This window comes from Neophocaena asiaeorientalis, unplaced genomic scaffold, assembly GCF_003031525.2.
Source record: "Neophocaena asiaeorientalis asiaeorientalis breed wild unplaced genomic scaffold, Neophocaena_asiaeorientalis_V1.1 scaffold152, whole genome shotgun sequence".
In the NCBI taxonomy this organism is placed as follows: Eukaryota; Metazoa; Chordata; class Mammalia; order Artiodactyla; family Phocoenidae; genus Neophocaena; species Neophocaena asiaeorientalis.
The window spans coordinates 4132017-4157593 of NW_020185338.1; the positions used below are offsets into that span (position 1 = coordinate 4132017).

Here is a 25577-nt window from a genome sequence, read left to right on the forward strand (position 1 = left end):
TTCCTACTCAATTCCACCTTGATCAGGGGCAAGTTTCTCCCCTCCGCATCTCTACCCCACTCAGTGTCCAAGTCCCTCAGTCTTTGTTGAAGAGACTTAGGAGGATCCAGGACTCATGAGAGGTGGGCTGTGCACAGGTGGTGAAGCTGGGGGCACCCACCCTAGGAGAGAGCTCTACAACGAATCCCTTCCTCTCTGCCTCTGGTCCTGCACACTGGGGGTTGTGCTTGGAAGACCCTAGGAAGACTCAGTCCCTTCCTCCCTCCTCCCTTTCCAGGCTGAGTGGCCATTCTGCCCCCTCTCTGTCTCCATCCCTAGCCAAGTCTTATCTAGTCTCTGGGAGATGAAGAAGTGGTTCTGTAAGATGCCTCTGAGAATCATCACCCCTCATTTAGGAATGGCCTTTGGGATGCCAGAGAGAGAAAAGAGAGAGAGGAAAACACAGAAAACCTTCAGACGAACACTTCATGATCCACTCTGCCACATCCGCCCAGTAGTGCCTTGTTCAAAGTCTGACTTACGTCTCTCTGGTTGGGGGGAGCCTGGGTTGCATGCTTGTGTCCTTGTAGTAGGGAGGCTGGGAAAGTGAGTAGCTGGCATTCTTCAGCTTCTGTGCTGGGAGGAGGTCTCTGTCTTTCACCAAACAAAAGAAGGGGGTTCAGATGATGGGTGGACAAAAAGGAATGACTGGTGTCCTCTAAAGCGGTCATGACCTGTGATCTAATTCTATCACAACATGATAATAGGGTGGTTAGTTGGCCTTCAACAGGTCGTGAACAGCTCACTGCAGGCTGTGTGTTACCAGGGTGGGTGCAAGTCCATTTTCTAGTCTTTTTTCAACATGAGGAGAACCTCAGGAAGCCTGGATGTCTTTTTACAAAATTGTCTTTGGGGTCTCCGCTTTCGGTCTTCTGTGGAGAACTGTTCAAATAAAGCATGCATCTCTGCTAAACACTTTGCAGGATTGAAGTCATCTAAAACTAGATGAGAATACTTCTAGTTTAAAGAGAATACTTTTCTAAAGAAATTATTACCTGCAGAGACTCAACTCCTACCTAAGAGTGGACCACTGTTTACTATTTTATCTTATAGAGCATGTGATGTCCACGCCTGCTATCATTTGCATAGCTAAACAGCCCAGTCATTTCATGAAAGATGAAGGTATACTTTAGTCATTACATTAAGCTCCATTAAAGGGTTTGTATATAACTTAATTCTCTTAAAAGGAAAAAAAATATGCCAATTAACTAACAACTGGGACATTTATTGTGTGTGTTCATTTAGTAATACCAATAGGCTTCTGTCTGGTCATGTCTAATCAAATCCACATTCTAATGAAATCCATTCTAATCAAATTAAAGAACAATGCTTCTCTTTAATAATCGTGGAAGGATGATAGATGAATAAACATAGATGAATTATGGATTTATTTGCTCACAATGCATACACACTTGGAACTTGGAATGTCCTTGAGGGATTTGTATAAAACTTGAGTAAGATACAAAGAGGACAAGTCTATCAGGATGTTGAGATACCCACTTTGGACGACTCTGCCATGAGGCTATCAATGAAAATTCTGCCAGGAGCAGGAACCAACCAGAAAAGTACATTAAGTCTGAGTTCCTTCACCTCCTTGGCCTCCTTGCAGGGTTGTTTCTCTCCAGCACCAGTCTCTTGCCTTGAATCATTTGCAGTAACCCCCTTTACTACCATGGGTGACTTTCTGTGAAGCTGTGTTCCATTCTTATTTAAACTTCTCTGTTTCCAGTCTAACTCAAAAGTTCAAGCATATCTCTTTCTCTTCTGTTTTCTTTGTTTCTCAAACAGAGAGGTGCAAGCCCAGCTGAAAGCCTTCTAATACCTCCAAAAAAGTTTTTTTTTAATAAATTTATTTATTTTTGGCTGTGTTGGGTCTTCATTGCGGTGCGCGGGCTTTCCCTAGTTGCGGTGATCGGGTGTGGGGGGGCTACTCTTTGTAGTGGTGCGCGGGCATCTCATTGCAGTGGCTTCTCTTGTTGTGGAGCACAGGCTCTAGGCGCGCGGGCTTCAGTAGTTTTGGCATGCGGGCTCTAGAGCACAGGCTCAGTAGTTATGGTGCATGGGCTTAGTTGCTCCGCGGCATGTGGGATCTTCCCGGACCAGGGCTTGAACCCGTGTCCCCTGCATTGGCAGGTGGAGTCTTAACCACTGCGCCACCAGGGAAGCCCCTCAAAGGCTTTCTTAATTTTTCTTGCTTCTCATTGCCTTTTTTTCTCTTGTAGTTCACACATCTTTTCCCTATATGAGTTCTTAATGCTTATTTCATTATTCTTTATAGTTTTATGTGGATGAGCATCCCTATGGGCTTTCATTAAAAATATCTGTCTAAAAAGAAAGAAAGAAGGAAAGAAAGGGTGTAACCATTGGGAAAGGGTTTGCTCTCCACTTCCCCAATAAAACTCAGGAATTTTTACAGAGATTGACTCAATAATATCCAGGTGCTTTTTTAGCTGCTGACCTAAATCTGGTTGATCTTGGGGGCTTTCTTCAAATCTTCCAACAGGAAAGATAAATAAGACCACAGAAAATACATGCTTGTTTGTCACTTATCTTGATTCTTGGACATGTAGACAGTCATTCCAGGAAGCCCACCAGATGCCTTCTCTCTGGGCTACTCATACCCAAGGTGAGGGCATTTGAAGGCTTTCTTCTCTCCCATACTTCCCGGGTGCTCTTAGATGCTGGTTCCAGTCAACAGTGACATGGCTAAGAGATGCCAGGAAGGACGAGAAAGAGTGAAGAGCTCCTTGATAAGCCACAGTGGGGCAAGTGAGCATTTTACTTACCTCGTGTGTTAGGCGGATGCATTATGATCATTGCTCCCCAACTCCGCCCCCACCAAAGCCCCCCGCCGCCAGACCCTGGGCAAGGTTCTTGTCTCTCCTAGACAGCTCAGCCAGGACTTGTCTTTCCCAATTCCTTATCTTCTTATCAGGAGGCCCACTGTAATCTCACTCTTTCTTTGCCCCTTTTGTTACATGTGTTCCTTCCTGGTGAGGGGCCACAATCTAAAGAAGAGAATTTACCTGCCTTTGAAAAGAACTTACACCACAGTATGTGGTCTGACTTCCTTCCCCCCTTCATAGTGGAGTAATTACTGAGCTATCACCAAAATTTTTAAAACAAACATGGTAACAGAGTTGAGATGATTGGGGTCTTTGAAAGAACCAAATAAACAGCATCCCCTCTTTCCCACCCAAGGTATGTACCAATTGAGAAATAAGACAAAGGAGATGACAGATCCCAACCTAATGTTACTATGTCCCCTCAACACTGGAGAATTTGGCTTATATTTGTGGAAAAACGGGTTTCCTAGTACAACCTGAGAATTAGACAGGAGATCACAAGGGGGTACTTCTTGAGGGCAGCTTGTTCCCAAAAGAAAGAAGAGAGGAAGAGGCTGAGTTCTCAGTTCTTGCATCAGAGTCAGAGGCTGGAGAGAGGCCTGTGTGTTACAGCGTGTGGAACCCCATGAACAAGGGAAAAAGCAGCAGGGATGGGAAGGAACACTTTTTCTATTCGGGGGCTCTTGTGTCTTGACTACTGTGGACTGTTTGGCCAATGAACTATGACCTTGAACCCTCGTTAGCAAAGGGAGGGAGAAGAGTGAGTCTACCTTTCAGCTGTCTGTAGCCTAGTTACTGTAGTATTATCATTATATGCTTGTGTGTATGGTGGTGGAGAGGGCATTTTTCGGTGGGAACATTGTTCATGTTGCTGCTGAAATCTGGGTAAAATACATTTAGAATTTGGATAGGTGAGCAGCTGGGTGTGGCATCTGTCAGGATTGCCAGGAGTTATTCTGTTGATGTGGCTCATCAGGAGGTGTCCCCAGCCTCCTCTCCTTACCACGGGCCTGCCTTTCATACCTCAATTAAAGAGAAGGATCATTCCTCAGTCATGGTTACAGCTGGGTGTTTCCTCCATTGGTGTGATCACTTATGTGTTGTTCTGATTTCTGGGACATAGTTTCTGAGTGCTTAGCTAACAAAGATCCAAACATCTTCTGTTACAGGTGGCACACTTTTGTATTCCACTTACAATAGCTACAAGAATATTCCTTTCTTCTCTACCAGGTGATATTTTTGATCACTGGGATGTCATTAGGTAATAACTGCCTTCAATGGTTAGACCAGGGCTGGGCACCATGGACAGCGCCACAAAGACTGTTTTTTGGCCAAAGACTCAGATGTTCCCACCCCGCCCCAGCCAACTAGACTTTGTGTGCATGAGGAAGGAACTTTCTCTCTCTCTTTTTAACTCCTGTGTCCCTTGCAACTAGAACAACCCCTGACATGTAAAAGGTTCTTAATAATTATGTGCTGAATGAATTACCTGGTTGAATTTTAAGTGCAAAAAAATCTTGTGTTCCAATAGAGAATTATCTTCAAATGTTAAAAGCCACAGAATTTTTGAACAGAAAACTTTCAAAGATTTTAATTAAACTGTTCCCGGAGTGGAACAGCTGAGAATTATGATTATTTCTGGATTTTAATTTTTCTTCATCCCAGATGCACCTATGTTGGCATATCAGTGATAAAAACAACTTAATTGTATACACCAAAGGCTTTTTCAAAAACTTTGCATGGCCATGCCAGCAAAGCACTGAACTCGCCAAAAATCTGTTGGATGCTGAAACGTGGCTCAGAGTCAGATGTTAGATATAATTTTTCTTTCTTTTTTTTTTTTTTGTATAGATACTATCCTTTCGTGTAATTTGTATCTTTTTTTTTTTTGGTATAGATACTATCCTGCTTTTGAGTGGGACATTTTCAGTAGGCCCCACGGAGATTTTACTGCACGATTCTTACTAATGTGTGTTTATAGTTTCTCTGCCGTGGAGATTATAGGCAAATGGTGTTTAACGGCTCTCCTCACAGTTCATAGAATTGCTGGTACTACATGGCTATTCATTGTGATGTTGAAACCACTCGTTAGAATTGGACTTTTAAAAAAGAAATCTTTGTGAAAAACATAATAGTATCAGAAAATAAAGTCAACTCTTTTGTGAGGCAGCTCCTATTATCTTTCCATTTTGAGAAATCATTCTCAGTTCAATTGTATTACCATGGTGATGTGTTTGCATTTCAACAAAACAAAACTGAACCATAAACTAGAGCTCTGCATGCCTAGCTCCTGTCCTAGGGTTTTTATGACGGTGTCTTTATTATTGAATAAAATCCCCAATGTCCTGGCTAAAAATCACAGCAAATAAACAGTTTCTCAGCCATACACAACAATCTGGATTGCTAACCTCAGAATTCTAAGAAATCTCATAAAAGTGAAAAGAAGAATAGATATTAGAGAGGGGTAAAAAATCAAAAAAGAAATAGCCCACAAATGAATAGAAATATACTTGTTCTCTAAAATAAGATTGTGGAAGTAAACAAACAGGGGAAGACCACTATCCTTGATGAGAATTGGATGTGTGGCTTAGCCCTCTGAGGTCTGAAACAAGTAAACACTACCCGAATTGTCAGCACATGCATCCTCTCTCAAAGGAGAGCTCTTAGAGCCGGCTCCCCTGCCTCCTATTTATGAAATGTATTTTGCTCTTTGGAAATTTTGACAACTAAATAATTTTGACAACTAAAAGAACTGTACAGGAGGTGTGGTTTGAGTTCCTCAAAAATTCCTACAGTTAGTGCCAGTCGGACGTGGGAAATAGTATTGCATGATACCATCTGCATAAGGAGAAGGAAAACCCACATCATCTATTCTAATCCAAAAAGTGTGAAAACAAGATTTGGACAGATATATACAACTATTCTATCACTTCTGCCCAAATATTGTATCAAACCATCTCTTCCCAGATAACAATTTTGTTAGCCTAAAAACACATTAGCTCAGTGAGATCTGGGCTCTCACAAAGCTTTTTGCTAGCTGCTCTGCCTACTGGTAAATAAGCAATGGGATTTTGCCTAGCAACCCCACCAGGGAAACACAGCTTGACTCCCTAAGTGGTGGGGGAGTTAGGGGGGCAGTTCAAGGAGCCCAAAGGCTGTGCCTTTCAGGGACCCTCTGCAGCTGGTTCCTGACACCGGCAACCATTAACAGCAATCCTTGTCAGTTTCAGAAGGATGATGAAAATCTTGGGGGAAATTAATTAAAAGGCAAATAAAAAAGCTTCCAAGATTGTGAGCTGAGACTGTCTGAGAGCTCAGTCCAGAGTCAGCACAAAAGAACCAAGGGAGAATGAGGACTTTTTTCTTACTGAAAAGGAGGTAATTATAGGAGATAATGTATCCAGGAAGGGAAAACCAGCAGTGACCACCTGAAGTTAAACAAAGATTATCTTAAGCCAGATGTGAGGGAACATTTCCTCAACAGCAAAGGGCAACATTAAATCTGGGAATGTCCACATTTAAGGAAAGCCTTGAACTTTTACATCAAAAATGATTGCTGACAATCACCAAGCATTTAGCAGGCGCTGTGCTGAGCTTTTACACACTCATTTAATGTTCCAGACAATCCTATGAGGTGGATTTTCTTACCTCCATTTTTAGAGGAAGAAACTGATGCCAGAAAAATGGAGAAACTTGCCCAAGGTCACTCAGTCATTTAGCAGTGGGGATGGGATGTGTCTCAAGCAGGCTGCCCCTAGACACCAAGTTCTTAAACACCATTTTACCGTAGTAGTGAACGGGTGCAGAGCTAATGAGGATAAGAAGCCCAGAGATCACTGGATGACGTGTTTGTGGTTCCAGCTTGAAAGCTACAGTTTAAAATGTTCAATTAAGGCAACTGTTCTTTTTTTTAACTTGTCTAGAGGGCAGCAAAAACATGAGTATTCAGAATAACAGATATTGCCAAAATCTTACACCCGTATCTCTTCCTTATATAGTGAAGTATGGGTATACGCAATTTCATACACCTACACACACACGTGCATGCAAGACACTTGATTTCGTAAGTCCCTAAAATACTCCGATGACTAAGTTCTCCAAGGATTCTCTGAGCATCACCCTAGGATGTCTGGAGGAAGCAGCCCAGGGACATGTTGGTTGGCTTGGGCAGTGAGCAGTGGTGAAATGTTTACGTTGCAGGTAAACTCTCCAACAGATAATGCAATTAAGACTCCACCATCTAGCCTTTGTTACACACCTTCCTCTCCTCTACAAGACAAATGCTGTCCGGTGCCATCTTCCCTTCTGCCCACCTCCTGGAGCCTGGGAATGTCTCCAGCTTCCTCCGTACGTGCTGCTCTCTTTTGCCAATCTCAACCTCATTTGGATTGCAGTTGCATTCACATCCTAATTTCTGACTTAACTAGTGTCTCACAAACATTTAATTCACTTGAATTTCATTATGCATTTGAGGAGACGATTTACCGAGGGGGAAAATGATGTTCCCATTGCCGGCAATTAGGTTAACTGAATGATCTGTGGTAAAAATCTCCTTTTGGGCTTTGGAGTTTTGTACATGTTTACAAACAAAACTAGGCTAATAATAACTAATTTTCTGGATTCTCAGAGGGGCCTTAACTGCCCCCTCAAAGTTCTATAATATCCTATTTGGAAATTCATGAAATGGGTAAAACATTCCTTGTGGTTCTCAGGTAATTTATCTTGTCACAGTACTTTCATTTGTGGAAAAATGGTATTTTCATATGCAGTTTCAAAAATATCAATAAATTATCTTTTTTTTTTTCTGATGGCTTTTCTGAGGAGATGGGGAGGGAACTATATAAAAGCTTGGATCAATTTATTTTTTCCTGTTCCCACTTTATATACTGAGTACTCTTTTAGGAGTTAGAGAACTTGACTCCTTTTTATAAAGGATTGTATGTCTTTAGCTTTTCCTACGAATATTTAGGGGAATATACTGATCCAGGAACTGGAGTGTAAATAATGCTGATTGAGATTTGTGCAAATAAATATTCTCCACTCTTCCTATCATTTACCTGCCCATTCCATTCTGCCGTATTGAACATACCTGGGACTCAGGACCCCAGGCAGGTGGGACAGATAGTTTTGAGGCATGATTACAGAGAAGAGCAGCCTCTCCACTCCTTTTCCAGCTCTTTTGTCCCTTGGCGTTTTCCAGGGAAGAGGTGGTACTGATGTTTGTCTCCGTAAGTCAAGGAGGAAGAGGCGAATGAGAGGAAGGGAAACAGAATCATCATCAACCTTCCTATCTTGGAGACCTAGTCATTGCCTTGGCTAGCGTTTCCTGGTCAAGCTGAGTGGTTGATCGTAGAAGAATCTCTCTTGACCATTTCTGTCCTGGGAAACCTGGCTGACGTGACCCTGCTGTGATGAAAGTTTAGGAATTCCTGGACACTGACAAGGTCGCTCAGTGACAAGTTTTTTTTTTTTTTTTTTTTTGCGGTACGCGGGCCTCTCACTGTCGTGGCCTCTCCCGTTGCGGAGCCCAGGCTCCAGACGCACAGGCTCAGTGGCCATGGCTCACGGGCCCAGCCACTCCGCGGCATGTGGGATCTTCCCGGACCGGGGCATGAACCCGTGTCCCCTGCATCGGCAGGCGGACTCTCAACCACTGCGCCACCAGGGAAGCCCTCAGTGACAAGTTTTTATTCTCAGTCTTCCTTCCGAGAGGGGAAACAGGAAGGCCTATTCTTCACGGAGGTTAGTCTGGTTTCTGTCCTTGGAGGAGCACTCTGGCAACTTTGAACTGGTGAATCCTTGAGTAACTTGAAAGTCGGTTTCCATCGCTGCGCACCGGACTGAGATCATGCCAGAATTCGCATCTTGGCTCTGCCCCTAATTAGCAACATTTTATGCAAGTTCCTTACCCTTGTTGGCTTCTTTTTGCATCTGTAAAATGAGGTGTATGAATGCAAAGTTCTCTCTGTACTCTGGAGGTTCTCTGCTAAGTTACCGGAAGGCAATAACTAGAAAATAGATCACATGGTGAGGATTTCCATGACGTAAATGTGTACTTTTGCAGAAACTCAATCTAAGCAATGTACAAAGGTCCAGGCACTCTGGTTGAGTAATGGTGCTAGGGTCCCCTGATGACAGTCTGTAAATTATTTAGTTTAGTTGCCATGCCAGTGTTGTCTTGAGTGCCATTCAGTGGAACACCAGTGTGCCTCCTGTCTATCTCTGGACTCCATGGGCATGATTCTTTGGCTAAACCCCAAGCTAAGTGGGATTTCTTGCCCAAGGACCCCTAGACCCCCTGAAAACTTCTGAATGTGCATTTCTCTAGGAGAGGGTCCACAGCTTTCATCAGATTCTCACAAAGCTGCCCATGACCAAAGAGAGGTTCAAAGCCACTGATGTTTTTTTCTCTACCTCTGTCTTCCGAATCCAGGGTGATGGAGCTGACTTGCCTCTCCTTTCTCTTTTGCTGTTCTTTAGAAAAAGCAAGTGAGTCAGACCAAGATCCGGGTCATCTCGACCATCCTGTTCATCTTGGCCGGCTGTGTTGTGTTTGTGACAATCCCCGCTGTCATTTTCAAATACATTGAGGGGTGGACGGCCCTGGAGTCCATTTACTTTGTGGTGGTCACTCTCACCACGGTTGGCTTTGGTGATTTTGTGGCAGGTAAGCACCCTGGGCATCCCAGTTACCAGGGCCCTGGTGGGGAAAATATTCTGCCGGCAGTGCTTTTCCAAACCATGAGAAAAGATGTGGGAGAAGAAAATGAAAAAGGCTCAGCATCACTGCTGATGTGCACAGGCTTGTTTCAAGCCCGTGGTCCTATGCGATGTAAACAGCAGCGGGCTGCTGCCTTGAAAGGAAGCCAGCCTCTCCCTCCCCAGGTTGCAGAGTGTCCTTATCACCATATGAATTGTGAATGAAATGAACTTCTCATTGGATTTTGGACTTCTGAATTGTATTAAGGCTGCTTGAATCAATTGATAAAGGCTATATTAGCAAGTGGCAAATATGAAACTCTGGAGAAATTAGCGTAGAGTATAGTCTGCAGTGATCTGCAGATTAAGCTGTTTGATGCTGAGGTGAGAGCCGCTGTCCCTGCAGAAGTTGTCCTGGGCATGTCCGGATGCAAGACTTAAGACTCCGGTGACCTACCAGGAGCTGAAAACTGCCCCGAGGGAATATAATATTATAATGGCTTCTGCATGAATGTATATAGGAGAAATAGCCTTCATTGTAAAAATAAATGCCTATGAACTGTGCTTAAGGAAGCAAAAGAAAACCACCATCAAATGCATCTAGGGACTGGGAGCTTGAAAATTGAGATGAGATCTGACATCTTACGTGGACCGCTTTCCGAGCGTGGTAGGAAGGCAGGAATAGAAGGAGGCCATCCTTCTCTTTCCTAATGGAATAGTTCTAGGTGGTCAGAGAGTCGGTCATTTTCTACTTCAAGAAGTGAACACTCTGACCAAGCAACTCTATCATAAGTTATACATTTATAGAGGACAGGGATCTCCTCTCCCGGAATCTGGAAAACAGAAAATTCTGGAGAGGCTGTGAAGGCTGGTCAGCAGGTGCATGGGTGTCTCCAGGTTAATTCTGGAGTGATTTTGTAGCTATTCCAACTGGGAAGAGGAAGACTGCAGTCCACTTTGTAGAAATAGCAGTTTTAGTTTTTTCTCCCTTTTTATTGGCTAAGGACTAAGAACTGCAAAGTCAAAGGGATTAAAAATTGTTTACAAAGAGCCCGAGGCCTGGGACCCCACCAATCTTTCCTTCTGCACAGTGCTCAACCATTGTGCAGATCCTCAGCTCGGGCAAGAGGTCACTTGATGCCATTTGATGAGAGGCCTGAAGCTCTGGAAAGACACCACACAGAGAAATGAGGAAAGTAAGAGGAACAGCTGTCTGGGTAATTCCTTAGCATCACCCATAGCTGCACTGTGGGAAAACTCAGCTGAGGTTCCAGTCCCAGGTGAACACATGTAACGGCAGCTGCAGCTTAGAGCTATTTCACCAGCATCTTTTTTTTTTTTTTTTTGCGGTACGCGGGCCTCTCACTGTTGTGGCCTCTGCCGTTGCGGAGCACAGGCTCCGGATGCGCAGGCTCGGCGGCCATGGCTCACGGGCCCAGCCGCTCCGCGACATGTGGGATCCTCCCGGACCGGGGCACGAACCCGCGTCCCCTGCGTCGGCAGGCGGACTCCCAAGCACTGCGCCACCAGGGAAGCCCTTCACCAGCATCATTTGCACTCTGTTGTGCTGCAGAGCCCCCTGTGCTAACACTGGCCTGTCTGGAGGATCATCTTCTGGAGGGCACTTATGGTAAACCCTGCTTTCTAACCAAGCGCGCAGTTCCATCTGTCAACCTGTTAATCTGGGGCACAAATAGCACAGCCTTGGGAGTATGAGATTTAAAAAATTACTTGTGATTTACATTTATTATTTATCCTTATGAGCCACCATGGGCTGTGACTACAGTAGCACACACCAGCACTTGAGCTGATGTTTACTTACCTGGTAAGGTTGTGACTGCCACTAGCACTGTTTTTTTTTTTTGTTTTTTTTTTTAGTGATCTTTAACAATGGAAGACTTTAATGGAGCAAATGGGCAAATCTACAGAAAAACACATAGAATTGTTAGAATGTTTTAAAGTCTGTTTTTGTTGTAACTGAGTGAGAGAAAATGGATACGTTTTCCCCATGGGTTTTTGATAATGGTGGTTGTACATGTAAATATGTGTCCCACAGAGTACCTTTCTTTTTTTTTCTTTTACTTTTTATTTTATATTGGAGCAGAGTTGATTAACAATGTTGTGTTAGTTTCAGGTGTACAGCAAAGTGATTCAGTTATACGTATACATGTATCTATTCTTTTTCAAATTCTTTTCCCACTTAGGTTATTACAGAATATTGAGCAGGGTCCCCTGTATAGCACTGTTTTAACTCCCTTACTCACCGCAGATTACAGAGCCATATTTCCTTTGTCCTGAAGTCTCCGCAGACTCGGGTCTTCTATAATTCACGGTGCTGACTGCAATTGGACCAGGCCCTTCTAAACTGCAGTTTCCAGGGCTAACATAGACCAATCTGAAGAATGCATGCCTTAGAACACTGGAAGTATGTCACAACCTTTTGGCAATACTTTTAAGAGCAAAAGGGAAGGATGCCCGTCATTTTAAAAGATACATTAACAAGAGTTGATGGTTGCTGTGATTTGACAGGGCATCAATTCAGAAATACCGGTCAGAACATCAGTCACCATGCAGGATCAAGCGCTGGTTTATTTTGTAGCTGACTCACTTTAGGACAGTCTAACAACATTACAAGCATTTTGGACCCTGACTGGGAGCACATACTGAGTTCTGCATTCCAGCCTAGCAGCTGATAAAGGAACAGGCAGCCTTGTTCGCTAGCGCACCCTAGTGACAGTCTTTTTTGGGTGATGGTGACTTGTGAAGGTAAATATTTATTTTTAGATAGCTCCAAGGAGAAAGCTGCAGAGTTCTCTAGCCTAGCGCAGAGATGAAATGAACCTCGAAACCCACTTAATGTTGCAGAAACTCCAACTGTATCCTAGAGAAAGCTGAGTGGGGAGAGTTGCCTGACAGGGCAAAACAAGGCAGCTACACCAAACCGAGGGGGGTTTAACCACAGAGCCCTTTAGCAAAATTTGGAATTCTAATTTTAAGAAGTGGCTGTAGCTATGGAAACCTCGCGGGCGGCGTTGCAAAGTGGGTTTGGTCACCCCGAAAAGAGCCACAAGCCACAGTGCCTGCCCAGCTGCCTTTGGGAGGTATTCTTGATACCATAAGAGCTCAGTATGGATTCAAGGATGCTAGATGAGGTTACAAACATGCCCCAGTGGGAAAGTCCAGTGATCACTCACCATGTGGTACCATAATTACCAATCCATGGTTCACGTTGGTTGTCTTAGAAATGGCCACCTGCCTGCTTCAGTGGGCAACGACATCTCACGGAGTGAGAGCAAGGCTGTTAGTTATTTCATGGAGCTTCCTTACTTCTTTAGGAGAGGTTGCTGGGCTTGGAATCTCTTTTGCATGGCTACCTTAGGCAGTGCCTGTAGGAGGCCTAGAATAAATAGGCTAATTACTTGGAATAATGACTGCTCCTTTCAATGGGACAGCAGTCAATGCAGTCAGGCAACTAGTCAATTTGGTCTGATGGATTTTTACTGTAATCCCTATTTGTAAAGGGATTGAACTAGCTGGCCTTGAAGGTCCCTTTTCGTTCTAGCACGGTGATTCTAATTGCTCAGTCTAACTGACCCTACGGATTAGCATTATGTGAACACCATCCCTTGGTTAGCACTATTGCTTGGGTCCGAGTCTCAGGAATACCGTTCAGTCTAATATTACTTCCATACATCTACTCATCTCTTGGTTCATGCATGTGTGCTTAAGAAGGACGTGGCTCCAAGAGTTCCCAACCATTCGGGATTATTTAATGATATTTTATTTTTATTAAATTTAAGGCAATTTAAGAAAAACTTGACAACCGGGCCCGCTCTGTTGTCCTCTAATTCAAGTCATTCATCGTCAAGCTCAGGTTTAGACTAGGTGGATCAAGTTGGCCGCTGAATATTTTTTGTTACGGGTATTATGGTTAGTGGTCAAGATTCAGAGGAAGTTAAGCCGCAGGTCAGGCTACTTTAGGGAAGAGACACGTCTTTTCCTTGCCATCCCACCGATGTCACATTGTGTATTACAGCAAGCCTAGTAGCTGTTAGATGGTGATGGACGACATTTCTGCTACACAGACTGGGATATGTTTGCTCTGCGAAGACTATATACTAGATCCTGGTTAAAGTAACATTTGGTTGTTTTCAGGGGGAAATGCTGGCATCCATTACCGGGAGTGGTATAAGCCCCTAGTGTGGTTTTGGATCCTTGTTGGCCTTGCCTACTTTGCAGCTGTCCTCAGTATGATCGGAGATTGGCTACGGGTTCTGTCCAAAAAGACAAAAGAAGAGGTAGGACCCCTTTCCAGATTCTATGAATGTTCCTGAGATCAGATAGGCTCGTGTTAAGAATTACCTATCTCTATTCTGTGGGCTAGACTGTGTCCTACTAAATGGAGGGCTTCTAGGCTTCCTCGTTTTGAATCCTTGAATTGTTTTAAACGCCAGGCTAAATGGAATAGCAGTTATTTCTGGATCCTTTTTTGGCAGGTGCGAAAATCTGATGACCCACCAGCCCACAGCTCCTGGAAAGACTAGTAAACAACAACTTATTTTTAAAAAAAGAAATGAAAAGAAAAACAAACAAACATAGCAGAGGTAGATTACATTTGAGGGAGGTGTGCAGTTGTCCCCAATCAGCAAATATGTGAATTTTTCTCAATTCCATATGAGACTGAAGTTACTGAACTGTGGCTGGCCGTGGGGAAGTGAACTCAAGGGGTCCCTTTCACTTATGCCCCCTCTTGGTTATCAGATCTGTAGAAACAAGTATATCTCTGTAGCCAGGGACACACAGTCTTTCCTTCCTCAAATAAATGTGCATGGAAACCTACACAGAGGCAAGAAAAGGAGGGCATAAGGAGGAAAGGTAGATTTTGTTTTTTTTTTAAAAAATGTCCACGTAGTTCATCTGGAAAGAGAGGAAAAGAAATAAGAAAGAGGGAGGGCAAAGTAAAGAGAAGGAATGTGCTAAAGAAAGGAAAGGAGATAAAACCCAAAGAAACACAAAACACTCTTTAAGGGTGACTGTTCCCTTCCCAGAACGTGGTCATTTGTTGTGGAAGGCCCCAGGAGAGCGTTGTTGAATGGAGACGTCTCCCAGATCACTCCTGGGGGCAATGCTTTAATTTTCCTGGCTTGCATAAGCCATGTCAATGCACTCTCCAGTCCGATTCCCCAGATAGCTAACTGGCCTGCTGAAAATCAGCTATAACGAAAGAGAAAGCCACAACATAAATACTGACGTTCCTCAATCCAAAAGTCCAAGTTACTCATCTGTACAGGAAAGCATGAGACTTTAACTAATAGCCCTGCTGAAAAAGAGCCCAGAGATTTGGGATTGATCCTCATGCAAAACTTCACTGTAAGGAAGTGTGTTCTGTGGGCTTTGGCAGAACACGCCCCCTTCCTGCACCTTGACCCTGGAAGTTTGGTTACCATGTGCCCTGGAGGGTCTTCTGAAACCAGAGTTAGCACAAGGCCATAGCACGGCCCAGATATAGGGTGATCACCTTGACCAGTGTGCCCAGGACTGAGGACTTTCCCTTTTAAAAGCGCGACATTCCCAGGCTAACTGGGACAGGTGGGTCACCTTTCCCAGATAGAGATGGATCTTGGAGGGACAGGGAAGGGCAAAGGACCTGCTGAACACCTGCTTTGTGTCTGCTGAACGTGCTAGATGCATGCCTGCCTCACGTAACAGGAAAAACCCCGTGAGCTAGGCACGACCGCCCCGGAGTTATGCTGGAGGAACGAGGCCAGACGATTAAAAAGGGGGCGGAAACAACGGGAACTCGGGCCTGTCCGACTCCAAACATTGATCTCTGCCCCAGAATGCCAAACGCCTCTCCTCCTTCAGTCACGGTCTCCAGATCTCAAGCTTCCATCGGGTTCCCCAGCAGGTGTGCCTTCCCGAGCCACGTTAGACCCGAGCCATTCAGAGGTGGGTGTCTAGGCAAAAAAAAAGGGGGGGGGGGGGGGGGGGCCCGCCGCGGCCTCCTTCCCGCGGGGACACCCGAGGGCTGCGCGCCTGGGGCTGAACGCCGAGGCGGAGGAGGATGCCTCAGCGCGTGGCTGTTTTCCCGTCTCTCCGCCAGGTGGGTGAAATCAAGGCGCACGCGGCCGAGTGGAAGGCCAACGTGACGGCGGAGTTCCGGGAGACGCGGCGGCGGCTGAGCGTGGAGATCCACGACAAGCTGCAGCGGGCGGCCACCCTCCGCAGCATGGAGCGCCGGCGCCTGGGCCTGGACCAGAGGGCACACTCGCTCGACATGCTCTCCCCGGAGAAGCGCTCCGTCTTCGCCGCCCTGGACGCGGGCCGCTTCAAGGCCTCGTCCCAGGACAGCATCAACAACCGGCCCAACAACCTGCGCCTGCAGGGGTCCGAGCAGCTCAACAAACACGGGCAGGGAGCCTCTGAGGACAACATAATCAACAAGTTCGGGTCCGCCTCCAGGCTCACCAAGAGGAAGAACAAGGACATCAGAAAGACCTTACCCGAGGATGTTCAGAAGATCTACAGGACCTTCCGGAATTACTCCCTGGATGAGGAGAAGAGAGAGGAGGAGGCAGAAAAGGTGTGTAACCCGGACCACTCGAGCACGGCCGTGTTGACTGACTGCATCCAGCCGCAGGCCGAGATGGAGAATGGCGTGGCCCCCACGGACACCAAAGACCAGGAGCGCGAGAACAACGCGTTACTTGAAGGCAGAAACTAAACGGTAAGGACATTGGACTTGACCCAGCGTTGTGGGTTTTGTTTGTTTGTTTGTTTTTTAATTCACCCTGAGACACGTGCCTTAAACAAGACTTCTCGTTAGTCCGAAATTACATAGCATCGAAGAATATATTTCACTGTGCCATAAACGACTGAGAAAGCTTGCTCTGCCCAAAGGAATCAAAGAACAAGGACTTCACTTTCCATCTCGACCGCAGGACACCCAGGGAGCCTTCGCAGGCATAGGAGGTCACGGCCGCAGAGGTCAAGGGCACGTCCAGGCGATGCTGTGCCCCAGTGAAGCGCCGCCCCGCGCTGGCGGGTAGAAAAGGGCAGCTATTCCTTAGACCAGCCGTCTGAAAGGAACAGGTGTGTCTTTTAAATGGAGTCATTTCCTGAACCTACCGTTAGCGATATGTGCGCACACAGAAGGGGACTGGATTGGGGTGTGAAGTGGTACTTGTAACTTGGGTTAGAGTGGACATTTTAGAATGTTGCTCTGAGCTCCAGTTTTGATACAAACGGTTCAGTGCATACCTAGCCTTTCTAAGCTCCAAATGAATGTCCTTGGGACCCGAGAGCACCTGGAATTTGTTGGAAGCAGATCAGAGCGCACATATTAAAAGGTGCAATTGCTTTCCTCATTACAAAAGAAAAAAAAATCACAAACATATCACACTGTGGATATTACCTTAACCAATGGCAGAAGCCCACTGAATTTTGTCTTTCTCACAGGGGCAGGTAGTCCCAAAGAACTTGCAAGCGTTGGTGAAAACTCAGCCTCAGCCGCTGCATGGTTACAGGCAAAAATCATGCATTTTCCTCAGTGGGTGCAACGGTGAAAATAAACTGGCTTTTGAAATGTTCATGTTCACTTTTCCAGTGGAGCTTCTGTTACAATTTGTTTTGATAAGAGGGGGAAAAATACCAAAACTATTGCCTTGCACGATGCCGGTGGCTTGCTGTTCTGTCTAGCTGATCCTAAATTTTTATAGACATCCTGCATGTCTGAGACACACCAAGGAGGACCATGGCATCATTCCATCTCAGGGCTTCTTGTCCCTTTGGGTGTCTTAGGGTAGACATAGTGACCCGAGGCCCAATCTTGCTATCTGCAAACAAAAGGAAAATTAATCCCTCAACCAACCCTTGTACAAGGAGATTGAATTGTTTTCATTGCTTGCAGCTTAAGTGCCATTATTGCCATTTTGAAAAAATAATACTTAAAAGAAGTATTTGAAAGATTTCACTTTCCTGTGTGGGTGTTCCTTTATTCCGAAAGCATCACTTATTTTCCTTTGCTCCTTTCTCTCCTCACACCTGCTAGTCACTAAAATTGGAGCACCACTGGGATTGATTGTTTCTAGGCAAAGAGTAACCAGCAAGTGGTGATAATTATGATTGTTCCATGAGGTTAGAACATCCAGTGAAGGAAAGGGGGGAGTGGCTAGTCATAGGTTTGGAGAGGAAGATTCTAAGTGAATTTTTATCAGAAAGGGAAAAACACGTACTAGGCCAACCATCCTGTGTGCGCCTCAGCCTTTTTCAGAGTTGGCTGGCCGTTACGCGGGTTCAAACTTAGTTATTTGTGCCACACACTTAAGCATTTGGACCTGGCAACACTGGGAAGTTGCTGGTTATGGACCTCCCAGGCTCGGTGCCACTGTTTGCAGATGTCACATAACTAATACAGAGAGATTTATCACAAGATCACAGGACTAGCAGAGACTTCCAGAAACCATCTAATGCTTTCTGGGCTTTCAGGGAAAATTATACCCACCACATCCTTGACTACTGGAACCATGGCAGACCTCTTCCTGCCCATTTCCCCCAAATACACAGCTCTCCCATGTCTAGAGCACATGTAGCCCTCTGGCCCCCACCCCCACCCCCCAATTTTAGGCTCTACTTAAAGTTTTGGCATTGCTTTTGGAAAGGAGCCAAATAAGAATCAAGTTTGATGAGACCCCTCCTGTCCGAGGTCGGTTTCGGTTAATGCCTCCACGGGGCTGTGGCTCACTGGTGACATCCTGTGTCCACATAGTAATAAATAGACACTTGGAAAACAATGTATATGCGGGTGTGGGTGTTGGTTCTTACGGGAATCATTCCAGCCTGACATAAAATGTGTTTTAAGAAATTGGTAGATAACTGGGGCTTTTCTTATTCTGTCAAGTTAAAAGCTTCCTGATTAAACTGTCCAAGGATCTCATTCATTTGGGTTTCCACCCTCTGTTACTTGGTACCTTCTTTATAATAGTGGGTTAAAATTCTAGACTCTATAGGCAGATCTGGCCAAGCGGCTTCCCTGTCTTGTATCCAGTGGCTTCCATGGGCCAGGCTCTAGATGAGGTACTTTATGGGCGTGGGCTCACTGAAACCTCCCAGCAATACTCTCCGGGAAGTGTTTGGAAACCCATTACACAGTTGAAGACACAGAGGCTCAGGGAAGCTAAGTGAGTAACTTACTTAAGATCACACAGCAAGAAGGTGGTGGAGCTGGTATTCAAAGTCTATCTGACCAAAGTCTGCTTTTGACTTTGCTACAGCGTCTGTGTCATGCACCCTTGTGAGTGTGAGTGTGTTTGTGTGTGTGTGTGTGTGTGTGTGAATGTGTGTCTTTCTAGTTTCAAGGACACAGCATACAGAGGTGGGGAGAAGATCTTTACTGCCAAGATGGTATGAGGTCTTTGTGTAAACATGGCCTAACGAGTTGCCCTTGCAGACGCTGATTGGACATTATTTTGCTTTTAGCTTTGGGAATGCTCTAGGTGGCATCCTTTCTGTATTGTTAAAAATGCCCTTTGAAAGCACGCTTTTGCACTTTACTTGCTTATCCTGCAGGAACTCGGCCTACAGCTGGAACAAAACAATTCAAGGCTCTAAGCGGCACACTTCACCAAACAGAACAGGCGTTGGTGTGTGTGAATGCTCGCCCAGATGAGTCAGATCACAGTAATATGGAGGGATCGAAAATAGCCCTTGCCTGGGAGTTCCGCAAGTACAGATGGGGCCGAGGCCCTGCTGAATAAAGTCGAAGAAGAGCCCACCCTTTGTGGAGATTGACCCATTAGCTCTGTGGACAGAGTGTTTGACAAGCTATAACGTACTCTCCAGAGGAGAAGCTGAGACTTCACTTCATGTGTACAAGCTAAGATTTGGGGGGAGGCCAGTTGTTTTGGAGTTGCTTGACAGTTACCTTTTTAAGATAGGACCAAGTAACACGTAGAATTTGCGTGGATAAGGCAAAGCTGCTACAAATTCTACATACGCGTCGGCACAGCCCCGTCCTTCCAACCTGCATTCCCCACCCCACCGTCAACCTGGAGAAGACGTTTTGATTTTGCACGTGGATAGAGAACAGGGGCAGTAACTTCAGTGCGCAGTGTCCGTTGTTTCTCCTGGTAATTGGGTATTGAATTTCTCCTCCACATGGATGTGGTGAGAACCAAGGGACAATTTGGAGAGACTTCAGCTCAACACTCAGTCCTAATCCAATAGTGACTCTAGGACTTTATCACTTTTGGGGAAGGGCCTTACGTGTGTGTAGGTACGGGTGTCCCCGACCTACAGCTAAGGTGACTGGGACTGTTTGTCTGTGCTCCCCAGTCCCAGACTGTGATCTTGGGCCCCTCAGGCCCCTTGCCTATATCTCTGTTACCTCGTCAGCACATCAAGGGAGTGGAACACAGCTGAGCGTTAAGGTCCCTTTTAGTTCTGCAGTTCTCTGACCAAACACTCCCTGGTCCATGAGTTAATTACATTTATTAAGAACATTACTACCTGGGTTTGTAAACACTGACTAACGGGCCCCACTCATTTTAGGCGAAGATGAGAGCTTAGTCTCTTGCCCTCTGGGATTTGTTTTCTTGGTGATTGATGGAGACCAGATGTATTTGGGAGCCTGGTATCCACATTAGGTCCGTGCCCTGTGTAGACTCACTCTGTCACCTTACAAGCACACTGTCACCTAGGGGACTCATGCCATGTGGGCATTTTTTGCATGGTGTTAAGACTGAAGAATTTTAAGCTGTTTTTATTTGCAGTCAATTGTAGTAAAGTTTACCTTTGATTACTTTATGAATTCATATACTATAGACAGACATTTCTTACTCAGACGCCTACACACACACACACACACACACACACACACACACACAAGGAAATTGCTGCTTTGCGTTCTGTGAGGACTGTTCCATGTTGAAAGTCCTAGTTGTACTAGATGTTAGCAAACCACCCTTGCCTCCCTCTGAGATGATGCTTCTTGGCTGAGGCGATTGTCGATGCTGCTCATATATTTGTATGCTTAGTTTGGGGGTTAGTGAGAATATGACCAGAATTTGGGTAGGGCAGATTTTCACTCACTGTATTGGGTAAGAATGTCGACCATTCCAATGTGTACTGTGGTTTCTGAACCATAGGAAAGGCATAGGAAAACAAACGAACATGCAGAGGCTCTCTAAAAAAAAAAAAGATAAGAAAAGCCAGTACTGCATTTCATGTCTCTGCTTCCTGCATCCCGCTGATGTCTTAAGGGGGGAGGGTGATATACTTTCTCACAGTTATGATGCAACTGTGTGCAGACAGTGGCCGCGTGAGCAGAGGGAACTCTTGGTGGTAGAGTCTAAGAGCTAGTAATGGCCTTGGAAGATACAGATGGCAACTCTGTGAAACACAGGTGACTTTAATTTGGCTTTGTGGGTGCTGTGAATTCTGCGTATGGAAACACTGGGATAGCATGCTGATTCCAGGGCTGTAAATAAAGTCCCAGCCTCTGTCCTTGCATGAGGAACCAGCTGCTTTGTACTTACTTCACCACCCCACCCACAGGCCATGGAAACCTCAGTCCTCCCAGGGCGGTCCTCAAGTCATGTGACATCGGTGCAGTGGCAATGAGGAGAGATAAGAGGTGTCTCTGATTTTACCGAACGTGATCGTTTTCACAGGTGCCTAAGAGATTTGGAATCTTTCTGTTCTCAGTTCTTAAGTGAAAAATCTCAAATAGTTCCCTGTGCATTACGAAAAAACCAAAAAACTCCTTGACAGCATTCCCACTCCATCTCTACAGCGGTCTCGCGCTGTCCAGGACAACCGGGAAGCCTCCACTCTGCCATCAGGGCTTGAGGTGAGAACGTGCAGGGGTGCGTAGAAGCGATATGCAAACACACCCACATGCCAGCCTCTGGTCTCTTACCCATCCCAGAGTCATAGGCAGGGGACCCCGTGACAACGATGAACCCACGTGTGGAGGTGTTTTACCTAATTTTCTCTCTGTAGGATTTCATGGTGCTTTAAAAAAAAAAAAAAAAAAGGCATTTTACAGAAAATAATGCAGGGTGGGGGGAGGAGGGAATTTCGTAATGTTCTTAGGAAAAGTACAAAAGCAACTTTGCTTGTAACATTTCAATAAGCTGTGCTGCTATTGTCTTTATTTGATGATGTAATTTTTTTTTCATTGATGGAGAAAACTGCAACAAAGACCTTCTGGAAGATCCAATCCGACGTCTCTCCTGTTTTCCTTTCTTTTGTGGGCCAAACGTGGTTCAGAGTGGCTGGGTTGGGAGCTATACTCAGGACCGCAGGTCGTCTGGGGCATGCCTGGCTGGCATTCATCGGTGCAGAGCTGATGGAAACTCGCTGTCTTGCGGGCAGGGGAGCCCACAGCAACCCAAGAAGAGGAATCTTAACCCAGTATGGTTACTGCGCATTTACTTTCACCTCCCTCTTTTTATCTGGTCCTGATTGCATATTGCTGGGGGTCGGACAGCATGTCACATTTTCTAGGTGAAACACTGAATTTGGACATTGTGACAAGTCTGCCAGTATAAAATGGACAACTCCTTGGGTGCCAACACTTCAAGCTGTATCTGATTTTGCCCTTGCTATGTGTCCACCAAGCATGGGCTTCTCATGATGGGTAGAGATAAAATGCCCACCATTTCTGAGCACCTATTACCTACCAGGTACTCTGCTAGGCAGTTTACAAACATGCCATTGGGTCTTCCAAACGAAACAAGTTGGGTTTCTTCATTTTGTAGATGCAGACTTTGAGGCTCAGAGAGAATAAGACACTTCGAACCCAAATGAGTCAGCTCCAAACCTGAGTTTCTTTCACCAGATCACGCAGCTGTGAGGGACATATGCTTTGAGCACTTTTCCAGTAAAGGTGATGTGGCTCTTTCTGACTTGTCTGCAATGTCTCTCATCCTGTTTGTGAGAGAGGCGTGCCACGAGGTCAAAGGTGAGTTCCCAGCTGCAGGACTAAGCAAGGCCAAGTGGCTGCCACAGTAGCCAAAGCCAAGAACTGCACCCAGGCTAACCCAGTGCGACAACTGGTCGTGGGTGGGCGGGGACGGATCTGTTTCACATTTTTATTGTTTTCATGGGCTTCATTTTCATGGGCCTGGGGCCTGGTGCATGGTGCGTAGTAGGAATTCAAAATGATCTTTCCAAAATACAAATTGGTCTGTGGCTCTCCTTGGCCCTCAGGATAAAACCCCAAAGCTCTGGTCTATCCCAGGCCCTGCGCGTATTTCTGCCTCTTTGCACACCAGTCTCTGCCACCACAATTTTGGATTACTTGCAAGCTCCCCAACGGTCCATGCTTTCTTCTTCTGTTGCCAGGTCTTCGCACATGCTGTCCCTTTTGGAAGTCCTCCTCATTTATGTGCCACCTTCCCCGTCCCACCACCACCTGACTTCTTCAAGTCTTTCAGTACTGAGCTGAAGCGGTACCTGTGGGGAATCTTCCCTCACTCGTCCCCTTCCCTTCAGAGTGAGTTAGCTGCCTTCAACACAGTGGGCTCCCCTCAACTCGAGCATCTGCTATACTGGATTTAACAGCTGGTTTCCTTGTCTGTCTGGTGCAGATGATAAGCTCCTCAGGACAGGAACTCAGCCTCTCATTTTCATTCCCAGCACTGAGCACTACCTGATACGATATAGACACTCGAATTATTGGTGGAATAATTTTAGTACCCTTCATGATAGCGCATTTGCATCCTTCAAGGCAGATTTAATTTTTTCGTGAATTGGAAATCATTGGGAGCCAAGACTGGTGGAATAAGTGATTTATCCAATTCTTGAGTATCATATTCGTCAAAATCAAGTTTGCCGGGCTCCCCTGGTGGCGCAGTGGTTGAGAGTCCGCCTGCCGATGCAGGGGACACGGGTTCGTGCCCGGGTCTGGGAGGATCCCGCGTGCCGCAGAGCGGCTGGGCCCGTGAGCCATGGCCGCTGAGCCTGCGCGTCCGGAGCCTGTGCTCCGCAACGGGAGAGGCCACGACAGTGAGAGGCCCGCGTACCGCAAAAAAAAAACCCAAAACAAAACAAACAAACAACAACAACAAAGTAATGAATTTGATTTGTATTTGGAGTCTACAAAGAACTCCAAAATTTTAATCACAGTGATATTAAAATAACTAGACTCTAAAGGTGACTGCTTTGATGGATAGCTCTCATATAGATGTACAGATGATGGAATATTTATTTAAAAACCAATCTTATTACTAGAGATACAGTTTGAATGTCTATGACCTTAGGAAATATGAAATTATGTTTTGTGGGGATGTCAAATATATGACAAATGTGCCACCACTCCCTACACCTATGCCCAAGGCAGGTATTTTCATCAGTTGTAGAATACCTTCCCTGTTAATCCACGTGCATTCTCAGAATCCATTTTAAGACCTTACTCAAGGTTAGCAGTTCTCAAAGTATTGTCCAGTGACCTTACATCCCTGAGATTCTCTCATGGTATCCGTGAGGCCAGAACTATTTTCAGAATAATACTAAGGCATCATTCACCCACACTGTCTCACGAGGGTACAGCATTTAGAATTGAGCAGCATTAGTCACTGTGAGAACAGGGGCAGGATAACTAGATACCTTTGCTGAAGATTAAGAATTTTCCAAAATGATAGTAAATGGACTTGCATTTCTTAGAGAACCCCAAAGTACCTAGATATGATATTTTTATTGGAAAGGGCTTCCTGCTTGGCCTCATAGGAATGGATCATAGCAATAGCCATAAAACAGTATTCCTCTGGCCCTGCCCTGCTGCCTGATGGGGCTCCAGCCCCTCAAATTCCTCTGCAGTTAGCCCTGAGAATCCCAGAGAGGTCTCATGGTTGCTCTATTTCTTGGCCACTGTGCTGTGGGGATCAGTTTTCTGGAAAACTCCTTGCGCCTCCAGGACTGGACTACATGGCCTTCCAGTGATCCCCTGGTATCAACCGTCACCCCATTTGTGTCATTGTCTATCTTCCCCACACCGAGGGCTCCTAGAGGGAGACCTCTCTCCCTCTTTGTTTTCACGGGCCCGTCCCAGTGCCAGGAACGCGGTAGGAGATCAAAAGATATTTGTTGGATAAACAGCAAATCCAAAACCATGGTGTTGCGTAAGGGCCTCTGAGCAGGATAGGAGCAGAGGAGCGGAGCCCAAATCTGGGGTGAGCTGGAGGGGAGGTTGGGAGGATGCAGTGTGTGAGGGGAGCCCAGGTCAGAGGGTAGTGGTCCAGGTAAATGGAAAGTATCTGGGAAGACATCTAGAGACAGAATACTGACCCCCAATGGCAACTTTTACCTCGTCACTTCTATGAATTTACATCAACCTCAGGAATACGAGTGGTGCGCACACACCCTGAACACAAAACTATTCAGTCTTAAAATGGCAGTGCATACACGGCTGTGTGAATTTGAGATGGCACACAAGCCAGCACTCATTTGCCTTTATGTATTGCCTGTATGTATGACTTGTTCTAGGAAATACATTTAAAAATACATTACAAGAATCTAAAACTAAAAAAAAATTTTTTGAAATGTCTTGCATAACCCATTTGAAAGAGTTAACGTTTAGTAAATGAATTTTAAACGTCATTTAAGGATTCATCACTTGGAATCATTCAGGATAAATACAGATTTTTTTTTCCTCACTTGGAATATGATAACTTTAAAATGTTTTCCAGTATCTGTTGTCTACAGACTGCCTATATGAATGACCCAAAATTGAATCATTTACAGACACCTGAGGCAAAGAACAAGTGCAAGGCCTCAGTAAGACAGAAATTTGTTTTGAAATGAAGAACCTTGGAGAACTCCAACATTCTGGAATCAACGGCATAAGCTGCAAATGTATGAAATAGAAATACACATAATGCTGGCATCATCTATGGTTCTAAGTTTCAACTTTTTATGTAGAACAGTAATCTGTGCCTTAAACAACATTCTGTAGGTGTCTGATTCCATAGAAAGAAGAAATGTAACGGGACA

At 45.3% G+C, this 25577-nt stretch overlaps 1 protein-coding gene across 1 annotated transcript in view; it reads left to right on the plus strand.

The window, feature by feature from the left end:
- Nucleotides 1-16308, plus strand: part of KCNK10 (potassium two pore domain channel subfamily K member 10) — a 73921-nt gene extending 57613 nt beyond the window's left edge. The window contains exons 4-6 of the mRNA XM_024736325.1: nt 9366-9552; nt 13740-13882; nt 15688-16308. Coding sequence (XP_024592093.1) covers nt 9366-9552; nt 13740-13882; nt 15688-16308 — 951 coding nt within the window. The remainder of the gene's footprint in view (nt 1-9365; nt 9553-13739; nt 13883-15687) is intronic.
- Nucleotides 16309-25577: the final 9269 nt, after the last annotated feature.